At 50.1% G+C, this 12396-nt stretch overlaps 1 protein-coding gene across 2 annotated transcripts in view; it reads right to left on the bottom strand.

The window, feature by feature from the left end:
• The window catches only part of LOC144177722 (intracellular hyaluronan-binding protein 4.S-like), a 45850-nt gene that overhangs the window by 21576 nt on the left and 11878 nt on the right, over positions 1-12396 (bottom strand). The window contains exons 2-3 of one of the 2 annotated variants that reach the window (XM_077705295.1): positions 2737-2896; positions 1857-2063 (exon numbers count right to left, since the gene is read on the bottom strand). In XM_077705295.1, the coding sequence (XP_077561421.1) occupies positions 1857-2063; positions 2737-2896 (367 nt within the window). The remainder of the gene's footprint in view (positions 1-1856; positions 2064-2736; positions 2897-12396) is intronic. The other variant, XM_077705296.1, reaches the window with a different exon arrangement.

The following is a 12396-nucleotide window of genomic DNA, read 5'->3' as shown; positions in this document are numbered from 1 at the left end:
CTACTTTGAAGCTTGGTAGAGTATTCTGCATAACTCCCAACTTCAATGCAAGAGCATATTTTTTTTACTACTTTTGACATTCAAGGCATCCAATATTTCTCGCAGCACAGCCAGTATGCCCTGAGCAATGGTATCAATAATTTCCCTAAAAAAATCACTGTTAAATGCTGCCACAGTAACGTACATTTTTAACGCAGAGAGCATATTTTATTCCTATATTACTAACTCAAACCTGTTTGCATGAAAATTACAAGTGCACGGGAAACATTGCGCAAGAAAGGCGATATGGCTCGCGCGCATCGCAGCGCACGCTTACCGCGACATATCGAGCTTTGATTATACCTGATATGGCTGGTCAGTTCGCTTTTAAGATTAAAACTAACGTCGCAGGCATTAATTACAACTACTGGCGTTCAATCGTAACCGGTTGCCCAGTCATGTGATGCTCCAATGCGCGTCGGCTATGCCGTGCGCGCCGCAGCGTTTGACGCGTCGACCGTTTCTTTCTCAAGGCTAGCGAGCCCACAGTCAAAACACAGCACTAACTAAGCGTGTAAACATCGCAAATCCGACTAAAAGTTCACTTCACGAACCGCTATCGCAAGCGCGCACACCGCGTCACCCTCCGGGGTCTGGCGACGGTAGAGTCACGCGCACCACGAAGCGTTCGATGACCTCCGCCTTTCGAGCCACACAACTTCCCGTAATCTGGCTCGTTATCTCTGGCATTCCCATCGCGATAACGTCCGTGTTGAATACCACAGATTGAACAGAAACTCGGCCGAGCGAAGCGGCGAAAATGAACTCAATCCGCTCGCTACGCAGCTCAGGCGGCCGCCATCTTGCATTGCGCCCGCGACATCCAATCAGGAGGGTCGTCGTTCTGCGCCCCGACCGGAGGACCAATAGCGCTTCAGCATTTATATCTAGCTTCGTTTGTGCGTCGTTTCTTTTCTGCCGTTTGTGCGTTTGTGAATGAACGAAGATAAAAGAGACGAGCGGAACCGGAAAAACGGTCGCTCGGCTGATCTAACCATATCAAAATGGCCGCGCCCGGTGGCACCGTTGCGGAGATAGAGCGCTCCGAAAATTGCCGGTTTTTTCGCCCTTTTGCGCTGATAGTTTGTCACCGCGCCTGACAAAAGTATTTTTTTATGCCACTTTGCGACGCTTTTCAGCGTAAAAACTTTGCAGACGCACAGAATAGGAAACATAGAAGCCGAATATGCGGGTTTCAAAAAAACGATGTTTTGGTCATTTTTCCGAAGTTGAAAGCCGCGTCCCCCCTTAAATCGTGACGCAGCATTGGGACTGCCACTGCTTGTGAGCTGCGTACATCGTTCCGCTCGCATCACTTCCCCTACCTTTTCCTTTTCCCGAGTTTTTGATCACAAACGGTGAGGAGAAGCGTGACACCCCGTGCACGGGAAAGTGCGACAACCACAACCAACGCCGGCCGGCGCGGCGGCGCGCATTCAAACATTGAGAGCAGGGCTGATTTTGTCAGTGACGCTATCGGCTTTGTGAGTGCCCACATGCGAAGCCCACATGATGCCGCGCCCGAGCCCTGGGTTTCGTAGCCTTGCCAGTTCAGCCACTCCCTTAAAGACAGGGTTGGAAGCAGGCCAGGGCCTTGTGCCCAGGCAGCAGGCACAAGGCTGTCACATTCCTCATTTACTGGCAAGCACGCAAGAACACTGACGTGGGTTTGTGCGTACAGGCGCCTCCCTCAAACCAGGCCTCTGGAGTGCCCCCGTGGCTGCATTGGGCCACCGACAGACGGCCTCCACAAGCCCGCTCGGAGGGAGCAACTGCGGTGCAGACGTGGGGAAACCTGCAAGGATGCCGATGGTCACCTGCGATCGCTGCCGCTCTGGCGCTCGAACTCCCGCTTGCCACGTCCGTCAAAGCCTCCACCCCGGCCGCCGCCAGGGCCCGGTCGGCCACCCTCGGGACCACCGACAAAGCCACCCCGGCCGCCGCCCCGCCGAGGAAAGCCGCCGCGCCCTCCGAGGCCGCCCCCCCGGCCACCTCTCCGGATCTCGCCATCACCACGGTCCCTGCTGCAATGAACGGGGGGCCAGTCGGCCGTCAGGAGCGGCACAGATGCACACGCACTGCGGTCGCCTGCTCCCAACTCTGCCCACGAGGAGCCACTCGCGCTTCCCGCAACAGATGCACTTGCACCGCCATGCAGGCCACCAGTGGCGCTCTAGTGCCAGCCGCAAAGGGGCAGCATACAGGACTCTGCAGGGACTTGGCCGCCCACCGCTTCGTGTCGACACGAACCGGGGGGTCTTTGCAGACTAGCACTTGGAATAGCATGTTAGCCAGACGTGCACGCAACTCTCCCGACCCTTGCCGACTAGCCTCAAACAACCGAAGCAAAAGCAGGCACACAACCCTCGTGCGTCCACGCAGTGCTCGCGTCACCAGGGCAGCCCACAGCCAATGGCTGACACTCTCCAGCCAGGCAACCTTGGGCCCGTGGGGGCCACATCCTGGCGCTCGCTGGATGGGTGGCCGACTACCGGTGCACACACGCAGCGAGAGCCAGACAGGAGGGAGGCCGGATCATGGGACAAGCGCTGGGCACAGGTTCGCCACCTGGCGCAATCGGCCCTCAAAACGAATTGCGGCCACCAGGGGGCTGCGCATCCAGACAGGGCCCTCGCTCCGTGTCCCCACCCGACGACACCAAACAGCGATGCGCAGCAGGGACAGCCCTGGCCTCACCTGCCGTACTCGAACCTGCTGTCGGGCCCCCCCGAGGTGATGCGGTCTTCCCGGTTGCGCCGGTTCTTGCGCTCCTCAAAGTCCTGCTGGTTCTCGCGGCCAGTGGGGGCCGCGAACTTCACCGCCCGGTCGGGCCTCGCCGTCCGCTGCTGCTTGTTGTCTGCACGGCAGGCACCCCGCGGCTGAGACAGTGCCACCGACGCCGCCCATCCACTACAGGCCCCTCGTCGGCCAGATTACCGCACACACACACACACACAAGCAACCCCCAGGGCCATGATACAATTGCAAACTCCAGGCAGACATGGAGATGTCGACCTCACAGCAGCAACTCCCCAGCCACTTTGAAGCAGTTCCTCCAAGACGTCAAAAAGCCTTGCTTGTGGGATCGGCGGCCACCAACCGCAGGGAACACAACTGCAAGATTGCAGTGGGTCCGCCAGTTCAACTCGAATGCCGACGAAAGCCAACACACCAATAACTTCGCTTTCACTGCTGCCACACACACCGGGGTGAGACAGCCCAAAGAGATTTGGGAGCAGTTTTCGGAGCAGCAAAATTTCCATTTTGAAGCAGAAGAATCTCGATTTGGAGCAGTTAGGGACATTTAATACATCATCTTGTGAGCTTAAAAAATCATAATTTTAGCAATTCGAAGGGTCAAGTACACATTCCAATCAGTTTTGAATACACAGAACACTGAAACAGCCTTACGTGAAAGAATTTTTTAAGAGTATCACAAAGTTCTAACTCACTACCTTCTTCCTAACTAGTGATATTGTGTTGTGGCTGCACGCAACACTGATAACAAAACTGCCGTTAACATTATCAAATTTAAGGGATCTGCAATTGTGGCGTGTTTTTTTTTACCGTTTTAATGCTAAAATTATTATTTTCGTAATCCCAGGCTGCGTTGTATGAACGAGTCTAGTCACGGCAGCAGTTGAGCAACTTCGAGCTAACGGTCGCATAGCCCAACCAGCCTACCCGTCGCAGTCCGTGGCAGCACGTTCCCCCCATGGTCTTTTGAGTAGCGTTACTGTTTAGCCACCTAGATTTTGGCATTAAATTTCACATCGCATACATCAAGTGTTATTAGTCGCGTGCTATGGCAACCATGCAGTCCTGCAGCCATTGGGCACTGCCTGAACAGGTCGCGGCGCCGCAGCACAGCCTGCAACTTTCGTGTCGACCATTCCACCCCCGAGGCTCGCAATCACGCTTCGAAGCACAGCAACATCTCAGCATTTTTTTAACACCACAGTGAGCCAAAAAAGTTCACTTTACGAACCCGATTATAGATGCATGCACCGCGTTTCGCACTCCAGGACAAGCCATGCGGAAATCTTAGGCCCCACATTTCAAATAAAGGGACACTGAAGTGAATTTGTCAAGCTCCCGTTTTTGCTTGCACTGTGTAGACTGGCTCAAATTAGCACACTTTTCATCGTTTATCCGGTTGACAAATCGGTAATTATTTTACAAAGCGCGAAAGAAGAAAAACTACCATGTGCAGTTTGCGGCGGCCGCACAAACTAAGCTGTGACGTTGGGAGGAGGGGGCGCCGTGATTGGACGATGCCCAAGGTTAGCAATCAAACAAGTTTTGGTTTCGGTCTGTAAAACAACATGTTTGACATTCGATGGCGCCGTTGGATGGGCATTCTCAATATCCCAGTTATCGTAGTACCGCGCTTCTGCCATGTTGTCGGCTGTAAAATGCCTAAGATAAGCCTCCCAGGACGGCTTGGAATCGTAGCATTCACTATCTGAGGCCTTCGCAGTGCATGAACGCCCTCCGCGTCCCAGCAGACGCTCAAATGCATGTGCTTTTCACCCATATTTGGAGCTTGCCTCACTCATGCCTGTATCGTAAAAAGCGTGTTCGCACCAGGCCAAGGGTCTGTTGATTCTGGCCTGTGCCCACTGCCCTCAAGCAGTCGGTGCTTATGGCAACTGCACACCAACGAGAACTCGCTAGCGCGCCAGTGCCAGGCTGCGCGAGTTCTGCGGACTAGTTCGTGGAGCAGTGAACGTTGCGGCCAAAAAAAAGGTGAACTCAGTATAGGAAACATCGGCGAAAAACGAAAAAGTTACCTCATTAAAAAAAAACAAAAAAAAAACCATGTACCCGCGGCGATTCGAACTTGTGACTGGCAAAACACTTGCGGTGACATACCTAGCACCCCAGACGACTAGGCCACAGAGGGCCGCTGGTGGCGATGGAAAAGATAAGGTATATAATGTATAACCAGTTTACACTTCTATTTAGTTTTAGTATTTCAAGCAGCTTAGGTGACTATTTGTTGTATTGCGCTCGTGCAGTAAGCGTCCCCCGAGTTTCCACAATAGCTCACGCCTAGCAATTGCATTTCATAGATGGGAAAGCGTTCGCAGATGCGTAGTCGTGCTCCTGACCGCTCTGCTTGTTCGCCCAGCGCAAAAAAGTGCTTCCCGCACCCTAGTTTTACGCTGTACGGTAAAAATATCAGTTGATTTTATTTCCTTAGTACCTATATTGACTTCGCTCACTCTTCTCCCCCTTCAAGAGGCCTTATATTTTCCTACTGGCGTACCAGTCAGCGAAGCGTCGCATGTGCGCTTGTGCAGCGCTTGTGTGAAGCGACCTTGACTTGGAGCTAGATACAGTGTACAAACTAATGAAGTAAAGAAAGGCGCATTCTTCCATTCCCAAACGTGTTGTGGCTTAGTTTCAACTGATCGAGCGAATTGCGACGACCCGTCGGCGGCCGGCAGACTAAACGGTGGGCCGACTGACTCGGTCGCGGAAGGTCGGCGAGCCGTGCAGTAGCGCAGCCAATTGCCAGCTCCTCTCCTGCTGACGTCACACGAAAACGCCACAGAAAATGGGCGAGCGTAAAGAGAGGAGGACAGCATTTTCGAATTGATTTTTTCTACTGAATAAATTCGCGTAAACGCGCACAGAGTGGTCGAAACAGGGCCCAGGGACTCCGGACTACAGTTTGCGCTCGTAATCCCACATTGTTTAGTGTCCCTCTAACTTTTTTTTCAAGTTGCGCAACTTCTCGTAATCTCGCACCAATCCCAAACCATAACCCCAGGTTAACGTCACTGTTCAGAGCCACAACTGATACAATTAATAGACTGGAACCCAGCTGATTGCCTAAAATAAACCAGGGAAAATATCGGCGATGCGCACTAAGCGCATGAAGTAGGCAGTAGCAGCCGGATCAGGCGGTGGCCATGTTTGTAGCCACAGCGATGCCCAATCAGGAAGGCCGTTTCAGCGAACCCGGACGGAAAGCCAATCGTGTTTTAGAAGCTATCGTTTGCTTCATTTCAGTCTTTCTATTTCTGCCATTTCTGTGTTTGCAATTGACCGACAATAAAAGTAGTGACCAGGATGCGCGAGGCTTTCGTCCCCGCCAGAACTGACAGGAGCTTTAAAATCCGTGCCTTTCAGGCTCTTCTGGAGCAGTGTGGCGCAATTTTCACAATTTTCATGCTTTTGGAGCAGCTTGGCACAGGAAAATGGAATTGTATCAAAAAGGCGCAATATGCGCAGCTGTCTCACCCCTGCACACAGTGGTGCCACTGATGAACGGTGATTTGGAGCAATTTTTGTATCAGCAAATTATTAATTTTGGAGCAATTTGGAGCACCTAAACATCAACTGCTAGATGTGTCCAAAGTATCTCTCAACACTAAAAATTGACCAGTATCGTCCAGTAATTGATGTGGAGGTCGCCATGGAATGCGCTTCAAGGTGCTTTTCCCACATGTGATCACAAATGGACGGCACAGCTCAAGAATAATGGTCTTCTTGTCCCTACTAGGGGAAGTGTTTTTTTCAAGGAGTCACTGAAAACGCTTCATAGTTGGCAGGCTCGAACATGCATTAAAAATAGCTTTCACAGTCAGCTCTCCCAATAGCCCAAGAATAGCGAAACAGCCAATAAAGAAAAGTTCTACAACCACAACAAAAAGTAGCCATATTTGGCTCTTTATAGCCCAACCTGTCATTCCTGGGGCAATGGGATTTTTTTTTTCCACTTATTTCGAAACAGTCGCTAGAAGTCGCCAGAAGTTTGATGCAAATAAATCCCGTAAGTATCCACGCAATAGCAAAAATGCAACAAAACATAATTTGCAAGGTATTTAGTTCCTTTCTGGTGTGGATAAAAGACAACATGCAACATGATAATGAATATTGAAAGGCTTCGACAAACCTGCCTAGCAACAAAAACAACGCGCCTCTTTTCTAGTTTATTAATTGTTGAGGCAAGCCTTCGTGTTTTACTTTTTCATTTTATTAGATGCAGGCGCTTGTTATCAGTGCTCGTGCGCATTTCCAAGCTAGCTAGAAATGTGCACGAGAAATGCGCATGGAGCACTTTTGCATGCGATTCGTGCGCGTCGGCGTTGCGCGTGCGATTTTCTCACGCCCGCACGCAGCAGCTTCTACCACACTAAGAAAATGACGCGCGTCGCGCGCGGCAGTGGGAGGAGCCTGGCGACTTGCGCCAATGGGGAGGCGCGTGCCTCATGGCGGCGGTTTTGAAGCGCTCGAGACAGCCGGGTCACGGCCGGCTGGCTTCGTCGACGGTTTTTAGGCTTACCGCCCCGGCAGGTATTGCATGGACGTTTTCACTAGCGACGCGGATGATGTTTTATAGTACCGATTTCGCCCACATTATAAGCTCCTTTACCACACAAGCAACTTCGTGCGCGCCTTGAGCGGTGTTTTAGAGAGCGTAAAAGTGGTCACTCGAGCTCCCCACACCACTTCGCGGCCAAAGCCGCCGCCATGTTGCCGCGCCGCGCACAGCGTGCGGGTGCTTACGCGGTGCGTTTTCGCAAGCACAAAATGCTCCATGAGGTTCGTGCTTTAAAGAGACTGGCTGTTTTTCACGGCCCGCTTCACTTGCGGCGGTCCCCTCCGCGCGTCCAACAAGCGAAGTGAAAGCTTGCAGCCGACCGCGTCACGCATGCCGCGAAACGGCGCGCCCGCTGGCTCTCGGAGCTAAGAGGGCCGGCAATAAACGCCACCTAAAACTACCTATTGTTTATAGCAGGAATTATTGGAAACTACAACAAGAAGGAAAGTTTTTACCCGTGGTACGCCAGCGCTGCAATGACTTGCTAGACGAAAACACTATCGGCGGTACAGTGACAGCGCCAACCAAACTCACCGCGGAAAACACGATTACGGGTGCAAGCGAGTTCAAGTTATCAACCCGATTGAGTTATACATGTCTAGAGACCACTGCGAAGTAGTGCTTGTAACAGGCTGCACGCGATTGGCGCGACAAATTTTGGCGCACTTGCTTACAAAATCGTGGTTTTTTTATCAGGATGGCGCAGGATACCTCATTTGGCGCAAATTGGTGCATTTGGCGCAGGAGTGGGAGCACTGCACACATCACAGCACTCGTACCCACTGTAGCACCAAATTTAGTTTACAGTGGTGCCACTGATGAACAGTGATTTTGAGCGATTTTTGTATTGGCAAATTATTATCTTTGGAGCAATTTGAAGCACCTTGGAGCAAGTAAACATCATCTCCTAGATGTGTCCAAAGCACCTCTCAACACTAAAAATTCACCAGGATCATCTAGTGATTGACGTGGAGGTCGCCTAACAGTGTCAGATTGCATCAAACACGCTTCAAGGTGCTTTTCACACCATGCGATCACATATGAAGAATAACGGTGAAGAATAATGGTCTTCTTGTTCTTGCTAGGGGAACACTTTTCCAAGGAGCCACTGAAAACGCTTCCCACTTGGCAGGCTCGAACATGCGCTAAAGACAGCCTTCACAATCGGTTCGAAGAAAAAATTCCCGCCAACCACAGGTTGGCTATTTACAGCCCAACCTGCCATCCCTGGAATCACGCAATGGCATTTTTCTTTTCACATATTTCAAAACAGCTGCTAGATGTCGCCACAAGTTTGATGCAATTAAATCCCCTAGGTACACTCCACCCAACAGCAAAATTGTAGCAAAACAAACTTTGCAAGGTATTCATTTCTTTGTGGTGTCGATAAAAGGCCACACGCAACACGATAATGCTTCGACAAACCTGCTAGTGGAAAAACAATGCTTTTTCCAGTTTATGAATTGTTGAGGCAAGCCGCCATGTTTTACTTTTTCATTTCATTAGATGCAGGCTCTTGCTACCAATCCTCAGCTCGGCAAAACTGGATGCCACCGACTCAAAAAAATATATTTATCCTAACGCACGCACTCACTCGCACTCGCCACTCCGCCTTTACTACTCACACTCATGCTGGCCACTCGCACTCACTCACGCTCACCCCTCCACCATCACCACTCACACCAGCTCACAATCTCCACTCGCACTCACGCTCGCCCCTCGGGCCTCACTACTCGCACTCACTCCTGTTCACGCTCACCACTAGTCATCACCATTCGCACTCACTCCCGGTCATCCTCACCACTCGTGCTCACCACTCATCGTCACAACTTGCACTCACTAATGCTCACCACTCGCATTCGCCGCTTACACTCCCTCGCACTCACCACTTGCAATGGCCACTCACACTCACTTGCCATCACCACTTGCTTCCTCAACTCACAAGCATGTATAAATATTTTCAGGCATGAAATACTGATTTGAGCTAAAATTTACCTGTCTCAGGAATGGGGTCTCCCTTTTTCCTATGTATGTATTCGGCCATTATAAGAACATGTCTTGACATGTCACTTCCAAAGCGGTAATCGTCACTGGACTCTTTTACGAAATGAACAAATTCTCGCAAATTTGCCTGAAGCCATTCATAACTTTTTATTAGTGTCTATGCTATTTTGCTCAGATTCTACAAAAGAAAAGAAACACTGAAAATGTTGACAGCAGTTGCAAACATAAATAAAATAGTCCAGTTTGAAAGAAAAGCTTAAAAAACCGTTGCCATTTGTCAAAATACTGGCTAGCGTGAGCAAATATTCCCATACCTGCCAGGTTTGCCGGGATGGCATTAGGGAGATCTGACCGGGGGGGTAGTAGCAGCCACAGAATGGGCAACTTTACGACGCACATTTCTTTATTTACTTACAACAGCAAGAAATGAACTGTTTCTTTGTCCAAACTACCAACAAGCTACACCACTTAAATGTTCGACATTGCTAATGCCGCCCTTTTCCGAAAGTCCTGGAAATAGTACTGCATGCAAGCAAAATACAAAACAGCAGGAACTGAACTGTTCCGTTGTTTTGTCTAAACTAACAACAAGCTACACCACTGGAGACTAGCTAAATCTTCAGAACGGCCGTGCTCGTGCGTAAATGAAAGCAGCAGCGGCGCTGCGTTTCTATAAACAGTAAACTAAAAATAGGACGAACAGGTTTACCGTCTGTACATGGCCGACTACGCTTTTTAAGCACTTCACTGATAACGATGCCAAATGGTGTCGGGTTGGCTTGTCACAAAGTTTCTCACTAACTGGGATTGTCAGGTATACCTCCAACGCATTGTGGCCAGACTGGGAAAAATATTAAGCCGAAGACGGGTGCGTTTTCGGGAGATTTTTGTTTCAGTCGTACAATCGTACAAAACCATGAAAATTCGGAAGTCTCCCGGAAAATTTGGGAAACCTGGCAGGTATGTATTCCTATCTCGAAGCGCACTATCCGCGCCAATAAAATTGCGCAGTCAATTTGCTCTGGGCAACCCTCTAAACGGTTTATTTCAAGAGTAATCCCAGGTGAAAAGGGCGCATAGCGAGTGTGAGCAAAACACGGCCACGAAAAGATTGAAAACGCAGGGGTGAGACTGCTGAATCAGATTTTGGAGCAGAACCTTTATTTGGAGCAGAAGAACGACATTTATTATGTCATCTAAGGAGCCTTAAAAAATCAAAATTTTGGCTAACTCACAAGGGGAAAAGTGCACATTTTAATCTGTTTTGAATGTACATAACAATGAAACAGCCCTTCCATAGTTTTTCTACCATAGTATCACAAGGTACAAACTGCACTACCTTTTTACAAACCATTTTTCTTCAATTCTTAGGCTGAAGATAGCGTAGAGTTCTAGTAAGAATATCGAATTGAAAACCTAAGCAATCATAAGGCAGTTTTATTATCATCTGAATACCGAAATTATTATTTTTGAAATCCCAGACTAGGCTTTATGCACTAGTGTAGAGCCACGGCAGAAGTTGTGCCAAGCCCCCCACCAGCCCTCCCATTTCAATCCCCACGGTGCACGTTCACTACGATCGCAATTTGAGTAACGTTATGTTTAGCCACCTCCTTTTTGGCCTTGAATTTCACTTCAGATAAGTGAACCATTATTACTAGCGTGCAATAGTCCCGCTTTCGGACACTGCTTGAACATTCTGCGGAGATGTAGCTTGCGCCGCCACTTTTGCGGTGTCGATCGTCCCATTCCCACTGCTCGCAAGCTCGCTGTCAAAGGCAGCAATAACTCAGCGTTTTATGACACCGCAATGAATCCGAGGATCCAATTCAACTGCGCACCGCGCCCCACACTCGCATCTTCCCAGCCTTTGCTTGCTGCCTCCACTGTGGTTGGAAACTGTCCTTGGGCTCAGAAGCACCACCATGGCGGGTTGTTAAAGGGGTCCTGAAATACCTTCCGCCGATGCATGGATGTACATGTAACCAAATAAGACAATGTATTAGCAATCTCCTCCCGCAAGAATTTTGTTAAAGCGATGAGCACTGTATTTACTCGCATAATCCTCGCACCCCTAATGTGAGCCACCAAAACTTGGATTTTTTGGTTCCTCACATAATCCTCGCACCCCCAACTTTGCAGCGGCGAAAGTTGCCTGCTCGCGAAACCCGCATGGCACACGCGCTCTCCAACGTGCGCCCTCCCCCGCCGCCTCTCCGTTCGGCGGGGAGCGCTGTGTATCCAAGGCCATCCAGGCGCCCTAACAACCTACATGGCTACTCCCTAACAGGCGCCCTAACTAGACGGTGTTCGCGCAGCCCTCTGTCATGTCGTCGTGTCGCCGTCGTGGTCCCGTCGTTGAGCGGCAGCAGTCAGTGAGTCACTCGCGTCAGTGGTGGATAGCTCGCTGCCATTTTGAGAACTTTTTGATCTCTTTGTTTTGTGCTTGGTGCCGCTTCGCCATGGGGAGGAACACCAGCTACACTGCCGCTTTCAAATTGAAAGCAAAGGCGGGCGCCAGAAAGCAAAGGCGGCAATTTCATGATCGCTGATCGACGGGAGACTGTTTACGTTGTAAATAATAAATAAAAAGAAATAGCTGCTGTTGGCAACACTGAGCTTACATATACAAAAAACGACCGCTACATTTAGCGGGATTGGCATAAGGCAAATTGACAACACTGTGCACCGAAAATTTTTTTTCCCCGCATAATTCTCGCACCCCTAACTTTGCATTGACTATTCCGAAAAAAAAAAGTGCGAGGACTATGCGAGTAAATACGGTATTAGCTGAGAAATCGTAAATCAAAAACCGCTCATTATCGTCGCTCCGCGTTTCCTCCTCCTTTCGACTTACTCTCCGCTGTTGACGGCGCACCAGCCTTCCCTCCCGTGATGCTGCGCTCTTCGGCGGTGACGTACTTTCGCTATCGCGCTGCTCATACTGCCGTCTGCTACGGGCAAGCTTTGTTGACACCTTGAATCCCTCACTCCACTCAAAGCTGGAAAAGCGAACG

The sequence above is a fragment of the Haemaphysalis longicornis genome, unplaced genomic scaffold (genome assembly GCF_048455015.1).
Source record: "Haemaphysalis longicornis isolate Haplotype H1 unplaced genomic scaffold, Haemaphysalis longicornis Haplotype H1 scaffold_30, whole genome shotgun sequence".
NCBI lineage: Eukaryota > Metazoa > Arthropoda > Arachnida > Ixodida > Ixodidae > Haemaphysalis > Haemaphysalis longicornis.
Note: the sequence above shows the minus strand (reverse complement) of the source record. Positions and strands in the feature narration are given on the sequence as shown.